The sequence below is a fragment of the Aspergillus melleus genome (assembly GCF_016097325.1).
Source record: "Aspergillus melleus strain CBS 546.65 chromosome Unknown contig6, whole genome shotgun sequence".
Taxonomy (NCBI): Eukaryota; Fungi; Ascomycota; class Eurotiomycetes; order Eurotiales; family Aspergillaceae; genus Aspergillus; species Aspergillus melleus.
The window spans coordinates 3,281,072-3,304,976 of NW_025763375.1; the positions used below are offsets into that span (position 1 = coordinate 3,281,072).

A 23,905-nucleotide genomic window follows, 5' to 3' on the forward strand; every position below is an offset into this window, starting at 1 on the left:
TGTTGGAGAGTCCGGACTATCCGGAAAGGAGGTTATAGCGCGTAGTTGCTGTGAGAGAGAGGAAGACTGCTCTGCCCTGTACCGGAAAGGGTGCCTTTCCCTCTTTCTCTCGCTCTTCAGCTCTGTCCCTTAAAGCCATCCGGAAGATGAGCAGGGCTGCCTGAGTGCCTGAGCGAATTCTGCAGTGGCTATTTCGGGACTCTCACGTGACCACCTGGATCAGGCCCCACGCGTGATGCGTCCACTAATCTAGATCAGGACTAGCTGCTGCGTCACCTGCTCCGCCGCTCTCGTCGGCCAATCAGCGCGGGACCTCTGCCATCCCTTCCTTTGTTGCCGCCCTTCTTCCGCCCGCCTCCGTCTTATTGCATCTTCATCTTCATCTTCATCGTCCTTGTCATCGTCATCGTCACCCTCTGACCCCTTTTCAAACCATCGATCTCATCTACCCTGGTCCCTCGTTTGTTTCTCGCGATCCTGCCTGTCGCCGTGGGATCCGTACCTTATCTCTCGCCGCCATGATCGTCCGTCCGTTCCTGGTCGGGAGCGCTATCGCTCTAGGCGCCAATGCTTTGCTTGTCGTCCCCGAAACTGAAGTCGACGCCGTCGCCTCTCTCGACGAGCTGACTCTTCGTCCGTTGGAGTCCTTGACGGCCAGCCAGCAGGAAGTCATTCTGGGCTGTACCGAATGTCCATTCCGGGAGGTTGACGAGAGTGGCAAAGTCAGCTGGACTGACGGCTTCGAAACATCTCTGGTAGGTGTCCCTTGCCTGGGAATAAGATGGCGGTCTCCCCTTGGCTTTGAATGGAAAAGAGGAACCTCACTGATGCGCTCTAGTCGTTGAACTTCTCGGTGGAAAATGGGTTCTTGCTGGCCAACGACCGCCCCATCTTCCCTCCCCCGCCGCCGACTCACTTGACCGCCGTCCAGCGTCGCCTGTCCGACGGCCAAGAGTCGGAACCTATTCAGCTGGGATACGCGGTTGAAATGATGCCGCTACAGACACCGCCCGACGAGCCGATGGACATGGTCGCCGTCCGTTTTACCGTACTCGACCTGGATGGCCACCCCGTTCCCCTCGACACCGTGGCCCTCCACCTGGTCCACGACTCCGCCGCCAACCTGTTCTTGGCCAAGGCCACTATCGAAGAAACCGCTCCGTCTCGTGTGTCTTGGAGGCAGTGCCGGGGCAAGCCCAAGTGTCTGAAACGGCTCTTGTTCGATCGCATCCGCGCCCTCTTCCACGCCGCCCGGGCCCGCGTTCTGGGACTCGGCGGCCCTCGACCGCACTGTGGAGGCCGGCCTCACGGATTGGGACACCCTCCTTTCCCGCCTCACCATGGTCCTGGCCCGGAAGGTTCCTGGGCGGAGGGTGACATGGAGCGCCCGCCTCGTCCTCACCACCACCATCACATGCACCACGGCCACTGGGAGCGCACTTTCTCCCGGGTCGTGCGCTTCATCGTTGTGCCGGCCATCCTGGGCGTGTTGGCCGGACTGGCTGCTAGCGCTCTGGGTATGCTGGTCGGTCAGATCGTCGTCTTCATCTGGCAACGCTATCGCCGCTCCGGCTCCAAGCCCTCGGAGGAACGAGGCACCGTGGGTGAGAAGCAGGGCTTGATGACCGAGGCTGCGGACGAGCTGCCTCCCGCTTACAGCGACGAGGAAATGGCGGCCGAGGCGATGCCCGCGGACAAGTCCTAAGTTGCCGCATACTGACCTTTTGCACCTGAGAACGGATGGAATTGGCTCAAGGTACCGTTGGGGTCCGTCCGAACGGACCACGTAAACAAGGGTTTGGGAAAGATTGTATACTGGTATTTTTTTCTATTCTTTGTTGTTTTAAGGTTGAATGACCTAACTCAATAATTCTACCTACCTTCCTTTACAATGCATTCCGGGGCCTGCATTTTCTCTTTACCCCATATTCCAGTGTTCCTAAGTCTGTAGGTTGTACTCCGTAGTTCCTGGGGTTCCTGTACTCCGTAGGGCAAACGACGTCACGATCTCTCCGAGCCGCCGGTCCGTCACGTGCGGCCCCAGGCACGAGGCGCGACCGCCTTCAGGCATCCCATCCTCCGCGCCTCATGCGGCCATTCCGATTCCCCTCTCTCTCTCCCTCTCTTTCTCTCTCCTCTCTCTCACCTTCTCTTTCTCTCTCCCACCATCCACATACCCCTCTATCCATTATGTTGTCTCTGTCTTTACGATGATTCTTGTCTCTGTCGTTCTTTACCCGTGCGCTTCCGTACATGCTCCTCGCCCGATCCTGATTCGCTCCGTCTGAGCTCCCCAGCTTCTGCCGGGCTGGGCTTGGCCATCAAATCAGCCTTACACCACCCAAGAGGCCCCCATTCCCGCAAAAGAGATCGGGCAAGACGTGACTGCCCCCCTCAACCTCTCTTCCCATCATTCCTTCTCATACCCTATCGGTGCCCCCCCGGTGGAGGCCGTCTTTTCATCTTCCGCGACCGGCACCATGATGCAGTGGTCGTCCTTCGTTCAGAAAGCCCAGTCATTCATTGACCCGGCCAACTTCAACCTTCCTACTCTCTCCTCCTCCGATCGCAATCCCTCTAAAGCCTCCTTGTTTCGCCAGCAATTTCGCCTTCCCGACTCTCAAAATCCGTTGCAGGAAATCACCGCAGAACTGGTTCTTCCCATTCCCCATACCTCTTCTCCGACCAGCCAAGGGGCCGCCTCGCGCAATCTCGAACGCGCCGGCAACCGCTATGCCGGCCGACTTCACCTGAGCGAACGATATATCTGCTTCTCCACACAGCCGACGAGCTTTGCGCCCTCTGCCACGTTGGGGGCATCTACCCACTGGGCCGGCCAGACTAACGGTACGGGCCCGTCCGGGAATGGCTTCACCATTCCGCTGTGTTGCATCCGCCGAGTGGAGCGGCTCAACAGCCTGAGCCATGTATTCTCACTGGCTCTGACAACGTGGAATGGTGCGCTGGGGAAGCAGCAAAGCTCCGGCTTCATCCCCCAACGATTCACCATCCAGCTGGTCGGAAGCAGGCAGGCCTGTGAACGTTTCTGCGATGGCCTGAAAAAAGGACTGCGCGAGGGTATGAAGGAGATCGAAAACCTGCGAGTAGTAGTCAACGATTGCTACTCGGAATACCTCCTTTCCGGAGCTAAATCCAAGGGCCAGGAAGGGGACGGCTCCGAGGTGCACCAGCCACCCGATGCCGGGCTGGGAATGATCTTCCGCTACCCCGGCGATGCCCGCAAGCTACGGGATCGGAGTAAAATGAGATTGTGGGGGGAATATTTCCGAGGTACGGCCCGCTGATCCCTTTACGTTCAGAGCCTGCGTTGACTCTCTTGATTTCACCGGTAGAAAATGGCCGTAATGCGACTCTTATTCGGCAGCCCACCTTTCACAAACTAATACGCGTGGGACTCCCCAACCGTCTCCGCGGTGAAATATGGGAGATTGCTTCCGGTTCGTTGTACCTGCGCCTGCGGTCGCCCAAGTTGTACACCGATACGCTTTCCAAATTCTCCGGACAAGAATCTCTCGCGATCGACGAGATCGAAAAAGACCTCAATCGAAGTTTGCCGGAGTATGCCGGATTCCAGAGCGAGGAAGGGATCGGACGGCTTCGACGAGTGCTCACGGCCTACAGCTGGATCAACGCCGAGATCGGTTACTGCCAGGCCATGAATATCGTCGTGGCCGCTTTATTGATGTATGATTCAGTTTGTTTACACCATGTGTCTGAATAACGGAGCTGACCTGTTCCAGATATATGTCGGAGGCGCAAGCCTTCTTCCTTCTTTCGGTGTTATGCGACCGTCTCCTCCCAGGTTATTATTCGACGACCATGTACGGCACGTTACTTGACCAGAAGGTTTTTGAGTCCCTTGTGGAAAAGACCATGCCAGTTCTGTGGGAACATCTTGCCAAATCCGACGTTCAGCTTTCGGTCGTCTCCTTACCCTGGTTCCTCTCCCTCTACATCAACTCGATGCCGCTAGTATTTGCATTTAGGGTCTTGGATGTGTTCTTCCTGGAAGGGCCCAAGGTTCTTTTCCAGGTCGGCCTTGCCATTCTACGAGTCAACGGCGAGGAGCTGTTAGATATACAGGATGACGGGTCATTTATCTCCGTGTTGAAATCATACTTCTCCCGCCTGGACGAGTCTGCTCACCCGAGATCCGAGAATCCCAAGCTGCGGGCGATCACCCGATTCCAGGAATTAATGGTAGTGGCTTTTAAGGAATTTTCTGGTATCACGCATCAAACCATCACGGAACAACGGGAGAAGCATAAGGATGCGGTGCTGGAAAACATCGAAAGCTTCGCCAAGCGCACCTCCATCCGCAACCTTGGGCCAGAAAGCAAAAAGCTGAGCATGGACGATTTGGGCGTGATCTACGACCGGTTCTACGAGGTCCTCTATGACCGACAACAAAGACAAAAGCTTCTAGACGAGGAAAAGAAGCGCCAGGAGAAGAAGCGAATCGAGCGAACTTCGATTTTAGGGCCACCAGTCGACCGTGAAGTAGGTCGCGTTGGTCTTGGCCCCAGTCCGACTCACATGGACTACGACGCGTTCCGCGACTTCCTCGCTGCTACAGCCAAGTGGGCCGTAGGTGACACCCCTGGGCCTTCCCGCAAGCAATCGTCGGGTGATCTCAGTTTGAGCAGCCTTAGAGCGTATGGAAAGTCCGCCGCGTCGTGGAACAAGCAATCGGAACCTGCCGACCACGAATTCATGCAACGCTTATTCCGCAAATGGGCTACAGATCCGTCTGAGGGACTCAGTTTGCAGAATGTGGTCAACGGGCTGGCGCGTCTGAAAGGCCCGCGAGATATCATGAATAATATCAACTACTTCTTTGACTTATATGACGACCACGGCAATGGCCAGGTTGATCGCGAAGGCATTCTGAGGATCTCCGAGGCATTGCTTTTTCTTTCTCGTCGCGGCTTTGACGGCACTATTACGCCAACGCAATCCATCGAGGAGCTTGGCGCTGCAAATGACCGTGGGCACCCCGATCATGACCGGCTGAGTACGGATGAGAAATTCTTGGGAAGTGTCAGCTCATTCATCCGCCGGTGCTTCGAGTATGCCGATCCCAGCAAACCGGAGGAGGCAAAGCCGGAGGATTCCAAAGACGCAGAAGAAACGGCGGACAAGTTGGGCGAATTCAGCATTGGGGAAGATGAGGAGGACCTGATCGATGTGGGCGAGGAAAAGACCAAGTCGCCCCCCACAACCTCAGAGAACAACAGATCCCTGGCCCAAAATGCCGCGGAGGCCCCCGAAACCCCTACTCAAAGCACATCCGAATCGGCAAACCCTGCCCTGGATCCCAACAACCCTCTACATATCACCCTTCCCACCTTCCGGATGGTCATCTTGGCCGACGAATTGCTCGAACAATTCTTCGACTCCTTTTTCCCCCAGTCTTTCCGTCTTTCCGACCACCCGCATCCTGCCTCTGTCGCCACTTCTCTCTCGTCGAACCTTACGACCTTCTCCAATATCAACACCGCCAAGCCACACGCCAGCGCCGCTTCGGGCGCCTCCGTTGCAGGCGCATCGGGAGGCATCGTACCCCCGGGCAAGGGTCTCCGCGGTGTTCTGGACAACATAGTTACGGACGGGATCCGCATGGCCGCCGAGGTCAAGAAACGAATGGACGAAGCGCAGCGTGAATTGGAGCGCAACGCGCTCAGCCGCGAAGACGAGGATGAGGAGGATGATGACGACTACGACCCCCGTAACAGTTCGTCTACTCCAGCCATTGTGGGCGGCATTTCAAGCTGGGGAGCCGGCGCGTACGGCGCAGACCCTGAACGCCGTAGCGTCCGCGACGCGGACCGTGATCTCCTTGAAGGAGCGGAAGTTGTCAGCATTCACAAAAAAGACGAGGCATCCCTACTGGATGACAAGGAGGGACAGCACCCCGGTACCTCGGAGGCTGGCAATAGCAGCGATGCACAGCGGCAGCAACAATCACAAAACCCGGATCAACATGCCCATGACAACGTCAGCAAAGTTGAGTTCGAGTCATAAAATGCTGTCCGGCATTTTTCGTGCTCAATCGTCACTCGTCCCAATCTATATCTTCACATCTTACTCTCCTTTTTTCTGTCCTTTCTTTTCTCTTTTTTTGTGATATCATCGCCCCAACCTCCGTCACACTGCACGTACACCGTTGTATTTCCTTTTCTAGAATCATTTATTTCTCTCCTTTCTTTTTTTCTTTTGCCGCTTAGCCTTGTTTTCCGTTGTGTACGGAAGACCGATCAATGTATGTATGTATTACGCTAGCTTGAATACAACCGACCCCGATACGGAATGCAGTTTACGGACTCGAAATGTTTCATATGCAATTGTTGGAAAGGCATGAGGCTGTACATAACCGTCAGAAGACGAGGGATGAAATAAAATATATTACTGTCCGTCCAATAAAATGTATGTACAAGGAGGCATCAGCCATGTTTAAACATGATCTATATGGGATGAGAGACAAGTACAATCCAATATAGACAAAATGAAAGATAATGCAAGGAGGTAAGTAAAAGAGACCAAGAAAATAAAAAGAAAAAGTAAGGAAGCCGGAAAATGAAAGGGGGGTATAAAATTCCAAGAAAGAGTAAGGGAAAAAATGGAAGAGAAAGATGATAGTTCAATGGAGTGTTCTCTCTGGCGAAAAACCTCAGTAGGCTGAGAATAAGGGACATAGAGTGACAAGCCAACTAGAAGAGACCCGAGGGGGGAAGTAGAGGGACTCCGTCGAATAATTGCGGCATCAAGGGCCTGGGTATAGAGGGATTTCGAGGCAAGGAAAGGAAAAGCAAGAACAAGGAAATTGAGGGATCTAGATGATTGCAGGAGTGATCCTCAGAATCAATCCTTTTGCCCTTCGTTCTCAATCAATTCGAGAACTATCAAACTTCGTTCGTGCTCAGGGTGTTGCATGCAGATCTTGACCGTTCGCCCGCTACTGGCCAAACCACCATTGGACAGTCCGCTGGATAGATTCACGGCACCGCCTGCAGAAGTAGGAACGCTGTTGGCTCCGGATCCAGGCATGCTGCTACCGTCGTCGAGGAGGACGACATTGTGACCCGGGATTACCTGACGGAGACGCCCATTCATTGCGTTGCGTACCTCAACAAAGTCCTCGTTGAAAAGTATCAAGAATTTCCCGTACAGGCAGGCGGAATGGGCGCGTCCTACGAATTCCATGACCACGCTCCGGGAAACGTCGCCATGTTTGTTCACGTAGACGGCGCATTCGGTGTAGACCACGAGGAACTCGCTGTCGCTCAAACGGAACATGCCCAGCGGGCGGAGGTTGCCGATCCGGTTGGCAATGCTTGACAGTTGGGCCTGCGCCTCCGGGGCCTCCGATCGGAAATCCGGAACCGACCAGGTCTGTTTCTTGTCAAGCGTGAGGATCTCAATGCCGCGCTGGGTGGAAATTGCCAGCGAGGAGTGAAACATGTTGATGCCGTAACTTTCGGCCGGGATGTAAAACTCATCGAATTCGCGGAAAAACTCTGTCTGCGAGCGACGAGAGTGGAAGAAGCGCGTCTTGCTGGAGGATGATTTCTGCAGGACTGGTTCCAAAACCTATGTATGAAGAAAAGGTCTGCGTCAGTGACTTGAATTTCTTGGAACATGCCAAAACGGCACCCGACATACCTTGAATGTGGACGACAGCCCGTCCCGTTTCTTGTACATGACCAAAGTACGATCCTTCATATGTCCTGCGGCAAAGAAGCCCACTTCTCGGCTCCCGGAGAGCTTTTGGGGTGCACGGCGAGCAGAGTCACTCGTGGTTTGATTTTGGATCCCGCTGGCTGGGCACACAACGTCCAAGTGGTAGGCGATCAGGGACTTGTCAGCAATGAGAAGGAATACGTTGAATTCCTCGAAGACGGCAACCTGAGTCACGCGCACGATAGGAATCGCCTAAGTTTCGTTAGCATGGTTTTTCTGAGGGGTCATTATTCCAAAGGGATCCATACCCGAGTCCAACCTCGAGGGTCATTGTAATCGGATATGTAGACGCCATAATCGGTGCCGATGGCACACATCATTCGACCGGCAGGTTGTTGGAAGACAGTAGCACAGTGGACGGCGGTCCGACAGACCGGCTGGGGCCGTGGGCTGGAGGCAGGGTACCGCAGTTCTACCTCTTTGATGGCTCGATCCAAGGGCGTGCCATCGATGGTGACCGAACTGGAGGCCGAGAAGTCCGAGTTCGCAAAGGCAGTGTCCGCCAGCACACGGAGTCTGAACGGCTCGGCATTCTGAGTGAAGAGAGCGGCGGCATGCTTCGTCTTCGCCTCGGTGATCTTGTCGCACCAATCCTGCCGACTCTGGGCAGAAAAGGCGTAAAGGGTATAGGTCCCCGCGGTGCCTAGGTGCTTGATCTTGAAGGGGTAGAGGATCTTGTCGTCCTTGGAGCTCTCCAGGACGGTGGTCGGCACCAGCGCCGACGTGCCGCCGCCGGGGGCGAAGTTCGAAGGCACGGCACCGGTGCCACGCGTGACGGCCTGGGGCGGCGTCACCGTCGCGACTCCGCGCACCGACGATTTGACCACTGGGTCGTCGTTGGTGCTCTCCAGGGCCAGAAGATCCATGGGGATGGGCAGCTTGGAGACGTCGTAGCTCTCGTACTTGACGGTGCGCGAGGGGTCCCGGGCCGTGACTGCCTTGGCCAGGACCAAGTAGTGATCGAGGAGGATGGCATGAGTGTCTACGAGGAAGCGGGTGCGCGTGCCCGGTCGCTGCAGGTCGCCGCGGAAGATAATCTCGCGGCCCAGATGCTCCAGGTTCAGCTCGACCTCCTTTTTCATCTCCGGCCGCAGCTGCAGCTTGGACGACAACTCCATCAGATCGACCTTCTTGCTCATCTCGCCGACCTTGTTGTCACACTCCAGCGCGACCAGTTTGATCTCCTCGATGGCCTGGGCCACGTTGATCTTCTCCTCACTGTCCTTCAGCATGTTCTTGTGAACGGTGGAGAGCAGCAGGGTGTAGCGCTGGATGCGCGTGATGGGGGCCTTAAGGTAGGTGTCCCAGCTGAGCCGGTTCGAGAGCTTGTGGTCGCGGACCTGGTTTAGGAACTGGCGGAAGTGGATATTCCGTTCGGCCTCCTTGCGCACCAGGTAGTTGGCGTAGGGGAACGTGGCGGCGTAGTCAATGTAGACAGATTTCGCCTTGCGGATCCACTCGCGGAAGATGTCGCTGAAGCCGACGATGAAGGGACCCTGCTCCTTCTGGCGGTACTTGAGCTGCGCCAGCAGGTGGTCCTCGTTCACGCGCTTGACCGAGTCGACCTTGCCGAACACGTCGAGTAGGAACTTGTTCAAACGCTTGGGCGGGATGATGGAGGGCTGCATGGCCAGCAGCTGGTCGCGGTAGAGGTCGCGCAGCACGTCCAGCTGGCCGATAAAGGAGTCTTCGGTCGTCACCACCTCGTGCAGGTTGTTCTGGCGGTCGATCTCCTTCTTCGGGTACGACTCCCAGAGAGACTTGGGGACCTTGTAAAACGTCACCCAGTCCTCGGCCTTCTTCTGCGGCTCCATCATCTGCTCCTTCAGATTCACCTTCTTGAGAGTGCGCATGCAGTGGTAGGAGTAGCAGCGGCCAAAGGCCTCGCCCTCCTGCTCGTGCAACAAGGACGAGTAGCAGCCGGTGCCGGTGATCTGGAAGAGCACACCGGAGAGCGAGCCGGAGCTGAACTTGACCCACTCCTCCTCCTTCACCAGGGCCCCCTCGGCCAGCATGTTGGCGACGACGCGGGCGGCCAGCGTCTCGGCGTCGGCGATGTTCATGGTCGGCACCTTGTGGGTGAAGAGGGCGACAAGGGCGTCGACGATGGCCTGCTCCTTGAGGTCGGTCTCGTCCTCGCTCAACTCGCGGATCCAGGCCAGGACGGCGCTCAGGGCCCAGGGCTCGACGCAGCGACGGAACTGCTCCGAGGACAGTTTGGCCGGATTGAACTTTTTGCGACGGCCAGCGGGGATGGTAGGTAGGTCCAGGGCCATGGCGGCCGCCGTCTGCGCGTCCAGCTGCAGCGAGCCGGACTCGGGGCGCAGCGACAGCAGCTCCTGCTGTTGCTGCTGACGATACTTGGCCCGGTCGGCATCGGTTTTGGACCTGATAGGGGGGTCAGTACGCGGTCCTATCGGATGACTCGACAAGGAGGTCGACCGTGGGACTTGAGAGGAGGCGGGCACGGTCGGCCTGTACGAGTTTGCAGCAACTGGGTAGGAGGGAGTATACTGTGAAGCTGTCTGCCAGTCCTCTTGCTCCGCGGGCCGGTGGTATGTGCCGGCCGGCATCAAATGGGGGATCACGCTGGCGTTGTTCGCCGGTTCCACGGGGGCCGGCGGCAACGGGCGCATGCCCGGGTGGAAGAACAGATCTTCGGGCTCGTCGCCACGCTCCGACCCCTCGCTGTCCGAATGATGCGCGTGGTGGATGGGCGGCGTCTCCGCCTCCTCGCCGTAATCGAAGCTCATGCGGCGCCCGTACGCCCCCGGTTCGGACAGCCCGCCCGTGCCGCCGGCATCCACGCGCGCGTGCGAGGGCAACGGCTGGAACGGGTAGGTGGCGAGGTCGTCGTTGGCAACGGGCGGATAGTCGTAGTCGTCCGAGTACTCTGCCCGATCGTCGGACGACACGTTGGAGCTGCGCAGCGAGCCCGACGTGGCCATCAGTCGGTCCCGGTCGAGTCCATTTGCCGTCGCCGCCTCTTCCTCCCGAGGATATGCCACGTCGCCGTACAGGGAGCGCCCGCGATAGCTGCCGCCGCCGTACAGGACGCCGTCGTCCGGGTGGGGGGAGGCGGCACCGCCCGAGGGGTGCGATGCGTAGGCACTGATAATCGAGGCGTTGGTCTCACGGCGGGATCGTTCCTGCAGCCGCTCGGCCTGCGCCTTGTCCTCCTCCTCGGCCATCTGCAGCATGGCCAATCCGGCGGCCGCCTCGGCGTCGCTGTCATCGCTATAAGCGTCGTAGTTGACGTATTGGCCCGTACCCGTGGCCATATTGCCGTTCGTGTGCGTGTGACGTTCGTCGGGCGATAGGCGCAGCCCAGCCGGGTTGCTCTGCGCCGCGTCGCCGTTGTCCCGGAAGTGATTGTGCTGCGTGTCCACGTGCAACGGTCCAAACCTCGACCGCGTGCCCCCGGACGGTTGACGATCCACTCCCGCGGTCTCGAAATCTTCCAACCGTTCGTCGTATGGCGAGCCTCCCACGTCATTGGCTCCAGGGCCGTCCGCGTCGACAGGGGGTCCGGGCAAGGGCCGGGCCTGCGGATGTCGGGTCAAGGTCTCGGCGCGACGGGGCGAGTGCGGCGACTGACTATGCTGCGTGGGCGGCGTGGGGAGCGAGCGACCGGACCCCGGACGCGTGAAGCTCAATCGCTTGCGAAAGGGGTCGTCTCCGGCAATCGAATGGGCGGGTGGTGCAGGAGGCTGGTCGTCCGCGACGGCGGCAGCGATCGAGGCCTCGGAGCGACGAGGCGATTGCGGTAGGTAGGGAGAGGAGTGCCCGGTGGAGAGGGCCGTCGAGCCGACACCGCTCGCGCTCAGGGGTCCCCCGACCGCGTACGCGGCGCTGGGAGTGGACGGCGACACCAGGGGATACGCGGACGACAGGGTTGATTGGGGCGCGGGGAATCCATAGGAGCCGGCCGGAGGAGGACGTCCTCCGTACGGGTGATCGGAGCCGCGGGGCGGCGGAGGCGGCGGCGGCAGGTGTGGATGGGGTGGCGGGTAGCCCAGCGGTGTCGGAGGAGTCTGCGGATAGGCAGCGGCGGACTGGTAGGCGGCGGGATTGTAAGGCTGATGGCCCGCAACGCTGCCGGCACCGGAACCGCCGGTATAGGCACTGCCGGAGCCCGAGTAGACGGGCGAATTGTAGCTCAGCTGCGACGGGGTCGGCGGGACGGCGTATTGCTGGGGATTGTAGGCCGGCTGGGTGGGCGAGGCGAGCGAGGAGGAGGTGTATTGATACTGGTAGGTCGAGTGCGAGGAGCCCCGGCTGCGAGGGATCTGGGGAGAATTGGTCGCAGGGAGGTGCGAGTACCGGGGGTCAGCCTGGGTATAACCCTCGCCGGACCAGCCCCCGTATCGACCGTTGGCATCGGTGGTGCGAGCCGAGAGGGCGGCGTCGTCGCCCACGTCGTAACTGGGCATCCGGCGCAGCGGCTGATTGTGGTTCGAGGTGCCGGCGTAACGAGCGGTTTGGGCGGCGGATGAGGGGGGACTGTTTGGCTGGCCATAGACCGGATGGCCATTCTGATAGTGAGCCATGCTGACGGTCGGCAGGCGGAGGCTCAGGGAGAGAAAGGCGGCGTCGACGGAGGAGGGAGAAGACGAAGACGAGGCTCAGCTGCCAGGGTCAAAAAAGCCCACGTTCACTTCATTCCACAGTGGGGAAATCAATAATAATAAAGTGGAGATGGCAAAAAAAGGGCGAGAGAGCGAGTCACGTCGAGGGGGTAAAGAGCGTCATCCGAGAGGTGGGAGATGAAGCAGGAGAGAGAAGGGGAGGTGGAAGAAAAGGAGGAGGGAGAGAGAAAGAGACGAAGAGAGAGAGAGAGAGAGAGAGAGAGAGAGAGAGAGAGAGAGAGAGAGAGAGGAAGAGGGTAAGGGAGAGAGAGAAAGTGGATGGGGGGGGGGTGGAAGAAGAAGGGGACGAGAGGAGGAAGTCGAGTCAGGAGGAAGTGGCAGAGCCGCACCGTGTCCAGGTAGGATTAATGTCTATGCAATGACACCCGTCACCATCCACAGTCTCGTCCTTTCTTGCTTTTGTCTTCCTCTCTTTCTCTTTCTTACGGCTTTCTTTTCTTTGTTGTCGCAAAAGCCCCCGATTCAGGCATCCACGGCACGTGTCAGGCAGGAACTTGGTCGGGACTAGCGAGCGACTTGCTCCGCCATGCTGCCGCCCGCGGCTGTCGTGTACCCCGGCGGTACCTGCCAGGTACTGCAGACGCTTGATGCCTGAACTGTTCTGCCTGAGAAGACGGGCACCAAGGCACTCAGGCAGTCAGACAACACGGCATCCAGGCATCCAGGCATGAATATCAGGCAGTCAGCCATGCCTCCGAAGACATTGCACTGTACATTTATTCGTGGTCAATCCTTGAACTCCCGGCCTTTCGGGTACGGCAGATGGGAGCATAGCATTGTCCCTCTATATAATTGTCTAGCCACCCTCTCTCTCTCTCTCTCTGTTCATTGTCTCGGTCCTTCTCCTGTGTACCCCGCACGTGCTCCATGCGGGGGGTGCCAAGATCTCCCCGGACAAGTCTTCCTCTTTCTTCCTCTCTCTCTCTCTCCCTCTCTGTCTGTCTGCCTTCCCGGTTCTTCAGATTTCTCGCTTCTTGTCTCATATTAAAGTCTTCTCCCTCCACACCCCCGTCGGAGAATTGCGATATCAAGATGCCTAGTCAGGGATCGACAGCGCTACCATCTCTCTCCCCGCCAATGACTCTCCGTCCCTGAGGGGAACGCCGGACAATTTGATACCTCGTTCGCTTGGCGATTGCATCATGCCACGAGTCGATACCCTGGAAAGGTCGCTATAAAGTGCTCGACATCTCTCATCCTCTCGTCCATCTGCATCACGAGCCCAGACATCTCCCCATTGCCACGATGAAGAACTTTGCTACTTGGATAACGGCCCTCATGGCGACGGCCCCCCTCACCCTGGCCATTCCCCGGCCTTCGGTGAGCTCCCTTCGGAAGAAGGCCGACGCCGAGAAGGTGGGCTACCTGGGGGTTTACTGGACCACCGATGACGAGAGTGTCTACTTCGCCCTGAGCGACAATGACAACCCCTTGGCCTTCGAGACTGCCAACGGCGGCAAGTCCGTCCTATCGCCGACGCTGGGTAGCAAGGCCATTCGCGACGCTTCTATCATCGCCGGGGTTGGCGATGATGCCGGCAAGTACTACATAATCGGCACGGACCTGGACATTGGATCGGTAAGCCTCCCCCGCCTGGCAGAGGATCGGCCGAGGTGAACGGCGGCTAATCAAAGCAGACCAACTGGGGCGACGCCGTCCGCACCGGGTCGCGCGGCATCTTCGTCTGGGAGAGCACTGATCTGGTGAACTGGACCGACGAGAGACTGGTGACAGTTGAGGACGAAACGGCCGGCATGGTGTGGGCTCCGGACGCCGTGTGGGATGCTTCTCAAGGTAATGCCCGGCAGATGGGAAAGGCGTGACGTCGGCTGGGGCTGACAACGGCTGACGATGACAGAACAATACCTGGTGCACTGGGCCTCTCAGTTTGTAAAGTCCCCCCTCCGCACTTGCGAGATGATTTCTCACTGATGACGGTAATTGACAGTATGCGACCGATGATTCGGACCACTCCGGCGATCCGACGACCTCCCAGATCATTCGCTACGCCTATACCAGTGATTTCCGCACCTTCGGCGAGCCGAAGACTTATATCAACCATCAGACTAGCACGGTGATTGACCTGGCCTTCCTGTCCGTGGACGATGACACCTTTGTGCGCTTCTACGTCGACGGCAACACGACAAGTCCCGTCGTGGAAGTCAGCAACGACGGTCTCTTTGGCGAATGGACGGTGCCAACGGGCAGCGTGCGAGACAGCGCCAGCTACGAAGGGCCGTATGCCTTTTGGGACAACAAGGAAGAGGGCAAGGCATATCTGCTCTGCGATCGCGTGGGCGAGACCCCTGGAATCGCCGCGTGGGAATCAACTGACGTCACCTCGGGCGAGTTCGCCAGAGACTCGTCGAGCGACTTGACCTTCATGAGGCATGGATCTGTGCTCGCCGTAACGCAAGAGCAGTACGACGCCTTGTCAAATCTCTAGCTGGCGACACAGATAACGCGGACCCAGATCTGATATTGAGATCAAAAAGCGACCCAAGAAAACACGCATACCTAACGCCGTCTGAAATGTTCATAATCAACAATAAATCGAAGACTGAACCAAGGATTGCAATCACGGAAATGAATAATTTATTCGAAGACAAATATGTAGATTCGGACGCTGAGTCATTCGTCTAGAGCGACACCAGGTCGTTCACATATCGTACCGTCCCGTCCGGAAAATATTCCGGCTTCATGAGCATATTGCCTTCATCAGTGATGAAGGGACTGTCAATGGGGTTGTGTTCACTGCGTAGTGTGAAACCGTTCCGGCGATTTCCACGTCGGGCCGGGAATATATAACCAAGCCAAGGGCCAAAAAGATCAGCATTGTGAACCATATCCTTGGCACAGCGACCGACCAGGCTCAGTAATTCCCGGTCAGATGCTCTATCCCCTGGCCCTGATCTGATGGGAAAAGCGATCTACTACAAGGTTGGCATGACCGTGGTGTTAAATCGCATATATCTCAGCCGACAACACCATGTGGTCCTTGTACATATTTACACAATGTGTTTCACTTGTACAACAAACTCCTGATCGGATCTCTCTGCCTTCTTTTTGTTTCTTTCTATTTCTGCTTTGGAAAGACTAAGTGGAGTCGAAGAGATGAAAATCGACCACCCAAAGGCTCCAAACTGACTATTGAACATCTATCGATCGAGTCCAGGTTGTTCAACCCTTCAAGTCAGGGACACGAGCCCAGCCAATGCACAGATCAGCACGGGTGAAGACGATCACTTCCTGCAACGCGTTTAGTGGCATGAAGATCGTGGACAGTTGCGGAACGCAATCTAAAATAAGATCCACTCGGTCAGTTCCCGAGTGGACCGGGTTGGCGATGACTTTGGAGTTTGAGACGTTGCAAGAGTCGTCTTCTGGCTTGGATTGACTGGGCATTGACGGTCAATCACCACTGTCATTAGGACCAACAATGGAATATCTGATCCAGCGAGACGGACATATACAGGTCACACCTAATGCAGAATATCAAAATATGGCCCTTTGTGGAGACAACAACTTGGAAGCCTTTTGAAGACCTCAACGAAACCAGCCTGTTTAAGTTCGACTACTACCTGATCGATCTGCTTATAGGCTCCACGCTCGCCTATGTCCAAGACTTTTGCTCTCCCTGAGGCTCCTGTGCCCTGCACTCACTTTTCCTTTTGTTCATAATGACCCTGTAGACCTTCCTGGTTCTTCGGCAATCGCGTGGCTTTCTCACCCATAGTCTTTCATTCAAATCTCACCTTCGTCGCTCTTTTCTTTTTATTCGCCTACAATGATCGCCCGTCTACTTCGTGCAGGGCTGTGGGCAGTATGCCTGACGTCGATGACCACGGCCCTTGTGCCTCCTAGTCAAGATCCCTGGTACCAACAACCGAAAAACATCAGCGCATACGCACCCGGCGACACGATCCGTGCTCGCCAGGTTGCCAACGAGCTGGAGCCCTACACGCCGGTGGGCATGCCCATCTCCGTGGAATCGGTGCATCAGTATCTTTATCGCACGACCGACAGCGTGGGCAAACCCATTGCCGCCGCAGCCACCCTGATCGTGCCGCATAATTCGGACCCCAGCAAATTGCTGGCCTACGAGACGTTCTACGATGCGAACAACCCGGATTGCAGTCCCTCCTACACTCTTCGTCACGGTTCATCCCACGGCAATGGCGATCTAATGCCCAACATGACGCAGCCCATGGACCTTGCCTTTGTAAGTTTTCTCCGGCCGCGCAAACGGTCAAACTACCTTCCTTCCCCTGACATATCGGTTAACAATTACTGTCTTCACGTAGCTATCGGCCGCCCTAGAACAGGGCTGGTGGGTAATCACCTCCGATTACGAAGGTCTGGACGCACAATTTGCGGCGGGATACCTGGCGGGATACGCGACGCTGGATTCGGTGCGCGTCGCCCTGCGCGAAGCACCAGCGCTGGGACTCTCGCACGACGCTCGATATGCCATGTGGGGATACTCCGGAGGCGCGTTGGCCTGCGAGTGGGCGGCCGAACTGCAACCCTCGTACGCACCCGAGTTGCGCTTCGAAGGCGCGGCGATCGGCGGTCTGTTGCCCAATCTCACTTCGGCCATCGAAACCATCAACATGGGTCCATTCTCGGGCGCCGCCTTCGTCATCATGATCGGCGTCGCCAAGGCCTACGAGGAGCTGCACGGATGGCTCGGCGAGAATCTGATCGAGGCCAGCCGACACCAGTTCTACGGCTCTGCCGACAGCTGCGTGCTGGGTGAATTCGCGGGCGGTATGTTGAACGATATCTTCCGCTACTTCTCGCGCGGCAAGGCCTCGTTTGCCGACCCCGTGCCCTCTTCCATCCTGGATTCCGCCGGACAGATGGGCTCGGCGGGCGTGCCCCGGATGCCGATGTACGTTTACAAGGGCGCGTTGGATGAGATCAGCCCAATCGCCGACACGGACGAGCTGGTGCACGGCTACTGTAATGAGTCCGTCAGCATCGAGTACCACCGCATCCTAGCTGCAGAGCATTTGACCACGGCCGTGTTCGGATCGGTCAACGCGTTACAGTGGCTCTCCGATCGATTGGCCGGTCACGCGGTCGCTAACCCCGACTCTTGTCGTACGACGACCGTGCCGCTGATGGACCTCAAGGGCAAGGCCATCTCATACCTGGGATCGGAGGCTGTAGGCACCTTGACCTCGGTGATTGGTGGTCGATTGAACTCATGGCCGTCGATTCGAGCGTAACCTACGACCATCTGAAGGACGATATTGCTCCGCTCGAGCGCTAGACTTGATCGTTACATTGATCAACAGCCGGATGGCTTTTGTGAACATCTAGAAATACACAGGTCATATCAGTCCCAATGCGTTTAGGTTACAGCAGAACATGAGTACATCGTCCAGCGCCAAGGACAGAAATTGTCTCATACATCGAGAATAGTCTTATTATATATTGAATCGACAACAGTCTTGTAGTTTTTCCTGGATCACAATTTGATGGCCACCACTTTGGCTGGTTCCAGCTTTCCCTGCGGAGGAGCGATATGTCCGCCACAAGTCACCACGTACAGAACGCTCCCATCGGCGCTGATCTGACCGGCACTCGGACCTGCCACAAGCGAGGAGTCTTTGCTTCCGGCCAGCGTGGACAATTCCCCACTCAAGGAAACGCGTTGAACCTGGTTGTCCACATTGGCCATGAGATATGCGGTCCCGTCAGACGCCAGAGCGAAGTCGTCAGGCAAGGAGTCACTGGCAGCCACGGTTTCCACCGGACCTGCGGCCAGCCCCTGAGCATTCACGGCCACTCGGAAGAGCGAGTCGAGCGAGCTGGAGGTATAGTACACCATGCCTCCTGCCGCATGGACGCCGTTCACCCCCAGGGCCTGACCATTCTGCTCAAGTGAGTGACCAGAGAGCGCGACTTCATATTGTCCAGACAAGGGGTCGACCTTCCAGATGACCCCATTGACGGAGTCCGCCACCAGCAGCGTACCTGACTCGTTGTCTAGGCGTGTCATTCCGTTCAACCAGCCAGCTTCGGGAATGGCTACGATCGGACTGATCTGCGGCCTGTCGGCAGCCATATTCACGGCCCACAGCGAGAAGGAACCCGGCATGGGCTGGCCGATGTCAGCGATGGTGACGTTTCCCACCACGACGGCGTAGCGATCATCGTGCATGTGCGTGATGCCCATCAGCGCGGTGGCGTGGTCGAACCGATGCACCAGTGACCACGAGCCGTCGACCGGATTAGCCGTCCAGAGCTCAGGCTCGTCCATGCGCGTCAGCAGCAGGTCGCCGCCGGGACGGATGGCGATATTTTCGATCCAAGTGCCGTTGGTTTCGAACTGGAAGACCGTGGTTGTTTCTGGATCGCGCGAGAGAACTGGGGAGGCTGAGACAGTCGTGGCGAGCAGCAGAGCGACGGTGTAGCCGGCAAACTGCCGCACGCGCGAGAGGATGGCCATGACGGGGAGTGATCGAGGCGAGGGAAGTAGACACACTTGGATTTCGAATCCCGCGAACAGCCCTTCTCCCGGGCGACCTCTTACCGCTGATATAGATAGGTTCAGATGGAGAAATGGACGACCCGATGCAAGGGCGACGAACTATTGATTCTGCTCTCAGCCCCGGTGGATCCCTGCCCTCCAGCTACAGAATCTATTCCAATAGTCATAGGATCCGTCTCGATCGGGCCTGCAGATCGACTGGAAGAAAGTCTTAGATGCCTACGGGGAACGATCGATGACGGTGTTGGGGTAACGCTGCTTGCTCCAATCTCCAACTTCTCCAACTGGGGGCGGCATCGCAAGCCTTCACAAGGCTTCACTGCGTCGTTTCTCTCTCCTGTTACCATCTCTCTCGAGTAAAATTGGCAGGCACTGCAAGCAAGATGGAGTCCATTCCCGAGACTATGTGGGCAGCTCAAATCAGCCAAGTACGTGGTTATTGCGTCGGTGACGAGACCGGCGAGCTAACGGCTCCAGTTCGATCAACCGTACACGATCACCCGCGTCCCAGTCCCTCGCATTCGACCCAACGAGCTACTGGTCAAGATCGAAGCTGCAGGATACTGCCATTCCGACGCCCAAGTGTTGCACGGCGAGATGCAGAGCGCACTTCCCATGACCCCCTCGCACGAGCCCGTCGGCGTGGTCGTGGCGACGGGCGACGCGGCGGGTCGCTGGACGGTCGGCGATCGCGTGGGTATCTTGAACTTCAAAAACGCCTGCGACCAATGTGCCGGCTGTCGCGCCGCCCGGCAACGATGGCACCGACTGGATGCGCGGTTTTGCGAGCGTCGCGAGACGGCGGGATTCCAGCACGACGGCGCCTTTGCGGAATACATGGCGGCCGACGCGGCCACCACCGTCGCCCTGCCGGACTCAGTCTCCTTTGAGCAGGGCGCACCGTTGTTGTGTGCCGGAGTAAGTCTTAACGCCCTCTTTCCCTGTCTCCCCTGATGATTGTTCAAGATCTCTACGAGAGTGTTCAGGTCTACGGCTACGAGGATGGCTAACACTAGCGCTATCTACGCGACGTAGGCGACCGTCTGGGGCGCACTGATCAAGGTGCGACCGTTTCTTCAACCGGGGGACACCGTAGGCATCCTGGGAATCGGAGGACTGGGCCAATTGGGCGTGCAGTTTGCCAAAGCGCTGGGGTATCGCACGGTGGCCATCGACAATAGCGACGAGAGCCTGCAGCTGACAAGCCATGCGTCCGTATCCCTGCAACCAGATCTTCTTGTAAATTCCTCACAGGACAATGCACGCGACCAAATCCTCGCCCACACGGAAAATGAAGGACTGGCGGCGGTGATCAACTGCGTGGACTCGCTGGCCGTCAACTCCTGGAGCCTGGAGCTGCTACGGGTCGGTGGCGTGGCGGTCCTGCTGGGACTGCCGGCGCAGCGGTGGCAGTTCGACTCTTTCACCATCGTATTCCGCGAGCTGGTGATTCGAGGCAGCTATGTGGCCGGTTGCGAGGAGGTGGAGGAGATGATGCGGACGGTGCATCGTCATGGCATTCGGTCGCAGCTGACGGTCGTCGGTCGGGCGGAGATTCTTGGGGTACCGGAGCGATATCGATTGAGGGCATTTCGAGGGCGATTGGTGGTGAAGATGGAGGGAGAATGGCAAGAAAGCGCAAAAGAATAGAGACTACGGAGTAGCCAGGGCGTAACTGGACAGGACCAGGCAGGTCAGCATTCTTTCCATTAAAAAAAAAGTCTGAATAATTTGGCCCCAAAACCGACGCAAACAGAAAAAGAGGATCTGGTGGGTCGCAGTGGCGTCACATACTGGATGGCTCGGAATGCTTTCCGTCGGACAGCTCGCTTGGAGCAAGCTGGAGAGACAAGAGTACACCGAGGGACAGTGCTCCTGAAGTACGGTGTACGTGAGAAATCGCCCTGTCCGCGACTCTGAGATAGGGCTCGCAAAGTCAGGAGACCCGCGACAGATATGCAACAACCAAGCACCAAATCCTCCCAATTCCTCGCAATTCCCCGACCCATCCCCAACATAAGCATTTAGCACCCCGACCCAAGCTTTGTTCTCTTTTCTCTGGCTCCTCCCCGAGTCTGAACATGCCGACTATCCGACTGGAGAGATCCACCGGCGTCGAAAGCGCGGAATTGAGCCACGGTGGACTGCCTGTCCGAGGGATTGATTGGCTCTGTTAACCCGAACCCCGATGTGTTGCCTGCTTTTTGTCCTTTCTTTTTTTCTTTCTTCAGTCTTGACGGCGCGTCTTGGGGAAGACGCTATGCCGGCAGAACCAGTCATAAGCTTGACTGCCTTCCGTCATGAGGGTCGGGTGAAGACGCCATCGTCGTCTTATTAATCTCAGAAGGACGCTGTTGTTTCCTACGATTTTCTTCGCTGCTCGGTCATCCATCGTCCTCGACAAGCTATCTCGGTCGGCATCATGAGACCATCCTCCGAAAAGTCCGATCCCGATGTCGAGCGATCGTCGGTTGACGCCGTCGACGATCGGCCAGGCGATACCGCGCATGAGCTCGAGTTGGAGCGCATCCATACATATCGGTTACAGCAGCAATTGACCGTGGGATCGAGTCGGAGTCGCACGCCGCGCGACCGATGGCTGCCTATGGGCGCCGGCAAGCCGTATCCGCCTTCGCTGCCCGAGTCGGAGGGATTCGTCGTCGAGTTCGAGGGCGCCGACGACCCCATGCACCCGCAGAATTGGCCCATGAAGAAACGGTATGTCAACCGGCAGACTCCCTCAGCCCGAGAGGAGGGGATTGGGGGACTGATCGTGGAGCTGTGAACTGAGCTTGTCCGCAGAGTAACGATAGCCTCGCTCTTGACCTTTTGTGCCCTGGCAACCGCGTATGCCAGCGCCGTGTTCGCTACGGCCGGCCCCGGCGTCATGAAAGAGTTCGGGTTCGGTCAGGAAGTCGCAGCGTTGGGCACGACGCTGTACGTGCTGGGCTTCTCGGGCGGTCCGACCATCTGGGCGCCGGCCTCGGAGCTGATCGGACGGCGTTGGCCGTTGATCATCGGCATGCTGGGCTTCGACATCTTCACCATCGCCTGCGCCACGGCCAAGGACACGCAAACAATCATGCTGAGTCGGTTCTTCTCGGGCTTCTTTGCCGCCAGCGTCATCGCGCTGGTGCCGGCTAGTCTGTCGGACCTGTTCAACAACCACCATCGCGGGATTGCCATCGCCATGTACACCATGAGCGTCTTCACTGGTCCCTTCACCGCGCCCTTCGTAGGCGGTTTCACGGCGGAAAGCTACCTGGGCTGGCGCTGGACGCTGTACGTGCCCGCTTTGGTAGGATTCTTCAGCCTGGCCCTGATGGTGCTCTTCGCGCAGGAGACATACGCTCCGGTGGTCTTGTCGCACAAAGCGTCCATCCTGCGTCGTCAAACGCGCAACTGGGGCATCCACGCCCGGCAGGACGAGTTGGAGATCGATTTCCGCGAGTTGGTCACTAAAAACTTGGCTCGTCCTTTTCGTATCCTCTTCACCGAGCCGATCGCCTTTCTCCTGACTTTGTATATGTGCGGTTACCTTGGCCCGGTATCAATCTGGGTTGCCCCAAGCTGACTCTGATTCCTTAGGTCGTTTATTTACGGACTGGCGTATGCCCTGCTCTCGGCCTACCCTATCATTTTCCAAGATGTCCACGGCATGGGCCTCGGAGTTGGCGGGTTGCCATTCATCGGCCTGGTCCTGGGCGAGATCGCCGGCAGCACGTTCGTGCTGTCGCTGCAGCCCTCGTACGCGCGCAAACTGGAGGCGAACAACAACGTGCCCGTGCCTGAATGGCGTCTTCCGCCTTGCATCGTGGGTGGCGTGGCGTTTGCCGGCGGCTTGTTCTGGTAAGATCTCCCCTGTTCCCTGCAAAGAGCAAACCCATACTCATGGACTACATTCAGGTTTGGCTGGACGGGCTATGATCCGTCCATTCACTGGATGGCGCCCACGGCTGCCGGCGTGCTGGTGGGCTTCGGTATCACATCAATTTTCATGCAGGGGTTTAATTACCTACTGGATTCGTATCTGAACTTGTGAGTCTTCACCCTCTGAGAAGAAAGAAACGAAAAGAGAGGATGGAGGCGGGAGACAAAAAAAGAGAGAGGGAAAAAGCAAAAAAGAACGCAGCGGACGCAGCTAACATTCCAATAGCGCCGCCTCGGCGTTCGCCGCGAATACAATGATGCGATCGATGGTCGGCGCCTGCTTTCCACTCTTCACGCGTCAGATGTTCAATAATCTGGGCGTGCAGTGGGCCGGGACACTGTTGGGTTGCATCGCCGTGCTGATGATTCCTATTCCAGTGCTCTTCCTCATCTTTGGGCCGCGTCTGCGCCGGAAGAGCCGGCTGGCACCATCCGGGGATGACGGCGTCAAGCGGGCATGAAAAGAAGGTTCCATCGATCGAGGAGGCCGAGGACTCTCCGGGATCGGATTAAAATCTCGAACTACATGATCGATAATCGGCAATAGACGACAAGGTAGACAATGATAATACACGGTAGAAGGCAGACAACATCAAGAAATGGCCGGACCGTCGGACACGGACGGAGGCTGGCCTGCATGTGAAGACTTCACGATGCGTTATTATTATTCACAATAAACCCATGCGGTCAGCGCACCCAAGTCCAAACAGAGGCAAGAGTCCGAGACCAGGCGGAGTGTCGGTGGAATGCAGGATTCTCCGACTCCATTCCAGCCCGCAAGAGTAGAAGGGATCGTCGTGCAGCAGTCTTGTAATTGGCGCTGTCCATGGGAACTGGTGGAGACGAGCCCTACTCCGTACACATAAGTTAAGCCCGTCGATCGATGGTTCCTGGGAGAAGCCTTGGTCCGTCCTCGTCCCCAGTTTCCGGTTTCTCAGCTGCAGATTAACTCCATACTGAGATCTTGTGTGGAGGGTTGTGAAGGCCAATTCTTGAGACCTAGGTGAGTACTGATGTATGATAATTGCAGATTGGTACTTTACTTTTGGTTCCTGAATCCATG

At 57.3% G+C, this 23,905-nt stretch overlaps 11 protein-coding genes across 11 annotated transcripts; 9 read left to right on the forward strand and 2 right to left on the reverse strand.

The window, feature by feature from the left end:
• Positions 1-257: 257 nt before the first annotated feature.
• Positions 258-1,932, forward strand: LDX57_010902 (uncharacterized protein). Its single transcript, XM_046092647.1, has 2 exons — positions 258-755; positions 839-1,932. Exons 1-2 carry the CDS (start codon positions 519-521, stop codon positions 1,703-1,705), a joined length of 1,104 nt encoding a protein of 367 aa, XP_045948625.1. The 5' UTR covers positions 258-518; the 3' UTR covers positions 1,706-1,932.
• Positions 1,933-2,170: 238 nt separating this feature from the next.
• Positions 2,171-10,765, forward strand: GYP2 (GTPase-activating protein). Its single transcript, XM_046092648.1, has 3 exons — positions 2,171-3,291; positions 3,354-3,705; positions 3,762-10,765. Exons 1-3 carry the CDS (start codon positions 2,481-2,483, stop codon positions 6,043-6,045), a joined length of 3,447 nt encoding a protein of 1,148 aa, XP_045948626.1. The 5' UTR covers positions 2,171-2,480; the 3' UTR covers positions 6,046-10,765.
• On the reverse strand, positions 6,883-12,589 carry TUS1 (putative Rho guanyl nucleotide exchange factor; the record flags this gene model as incomplete). The annotated part of the gene is made up of 3 exons (XM_046092649.1): positions 8,010-12,589; positions 7,684-7,953; positions 6,883-7,611 (listed from the first exon to the last, which is right to left on the reverse strand). The coding sequence occupies exons 1-3, from the start codon at positions 12,309-12,311 to the stop codon at positions 6,883-6,885; spliced, it is 5,301 nt and encodes a 1,766-aa protein (XP_045948627.1). The 5' UTR covers positions 12,312-12,589.
• A 627-nt stretch (positions 12,590-13,216) lies between these two features.
• On the forward strand, positions 13,217-15,693 carry LDX57_010905 (glycoside hydrolase family 43 protein). Its single transcript, XM_046092650.1, has 4 exons — positions 13,217-13,988; positions 14,048-14,204; positions 14,269-14,300; positions 14,359-15,693. The coding sequence occupies exons 1-4, from the start codon at positions 13,656-13,658 to the stop codon at positions 14,854-14,856; spliced, it is 1,020 nt and encodes a 339-aa protein (XP_045948628.1). The 5' UTR covers positions 13,217-13,655; the 3' UTR covers positions 14,857-15,693.
• A 504-nt stretch (positions 15,694-16,197) lies between these two features.
• Positions 16,198-17,644, forward strand: LDX57_010906 (uncharacterized protein; the record flags this gene model as incomplete). The annotated part of the gene is made up of 2 exons (XM_046092651.1): positions 16,198-16,632; positions 16,715-17,644. 2 exons carry the CDS (start codon positions 16,198-16,200, stop codon positions 17,642-17,644), a joined length of 1,365 nt encoding a protein of 454 aa, XP_045948629.1.
• A 242-nt stretch (positions 17,645-17,886) lies between these two features.
• Positions 17,887-18,870, reverse strand: LDX57_010907 (uncharacterized protein; the record flags this gene model as incomplete). Its single annotated transcript, XM_046092652.1, has 1 exon — positions 17,887-18,870. The coding sequence occupies one exon, from the start codon at positions 18,868-18,870 to the stop codon at positions 17,887-17,889; it is 984 nt and encodes a 327-aa protein (XP_045948630.1).
• A 425-nt stretch (positions 18,871-19,295) lies between these two features.
• Positions 19,296-20,562, forward strand: LDX57_010908 (uncharacterized protein; the record flags this gene model as incomplete). The annotated part of the gene is made up of 3 exons (XM_046092653.1): positions 19,296-19,340; positions 19,390-19,830; positions 19,948-20,562. 3 exons carry the CDS (start codon positions 19,296-19,298, stop codon positions 20,560-20,562), a joined length of 1,101 nt encoding a protein of 366 aa, XP_045948631.1.
• A 772-nt stretch (positions 20,563-21,334) lies between these two features.
• On the forward strand, positions 21,335-21,697 carry LDX57_010909 (uncharacterized protein; the record flags this gene model as incomplete). Its single annotated transcript, XM_046092654.1, has 1 exon — positions 21,335-21,697. The coding sequence occupies one exon, from the start codon at positions 21,335-21,337 to the stop codon at positions 21,695-21,697; it is 363 nt and encodes a 120-aa protein (XP_045948632.1).
• A 102-nt stretch (positions 21,698-21,799) lies between these two features.
• Positions 21,800-22,486, forward strand: LDX57_010910 (uncharacterized protein; the record flags this gene model as incomplete). The annotated part of the gene is made up of 1 exon (XM_046092655.1): positions 21,800-22,486. One exon carries the CDS (start codon positions 21,800-21,802, stop codon positions 22,484-22,486), a length of 687 nt encoding a protein of 228 aa, XP_045948633.1.
• An 84-nt stretch (positions 22,487-22,570) lies between these two features.
• Positions 22,571-22,765, forward strand: LDX57_010911 (uncharacterized protein; the record flags this gene model as incomplete). Its single annotated transcript, XM_046092656.1, has 1 exon — positions 22,571-22,765. The coding sequence occupies one exon, from the start codon at positions 22,571-22,573 to the stop codon at positions 22,763-22,765; it is 195 nt and encodes a 64-aa protein (XP_045948634.1).
• Positions 22,766-22,855: 90 nt separating this feature from the next.
• Positions 22,856-23,303, forward strand: LDX57_010912 (uncharacterized protein; the record flags this gene model as incomplete). The annotated part of the gene is made up of 2 exons (XM_046092657.1): positions 22,856-22,950; positions 23,069-23,303. 2 exons carry the CDS (start codon positions 22,856-22,858, stop codon positions 23,301-23,303), a joined length of 330 nt encoding a protein of 109 aa, XP_045948635.1.
• Positions 23,304-23,905: the final 602 nt, after the last annotated feature.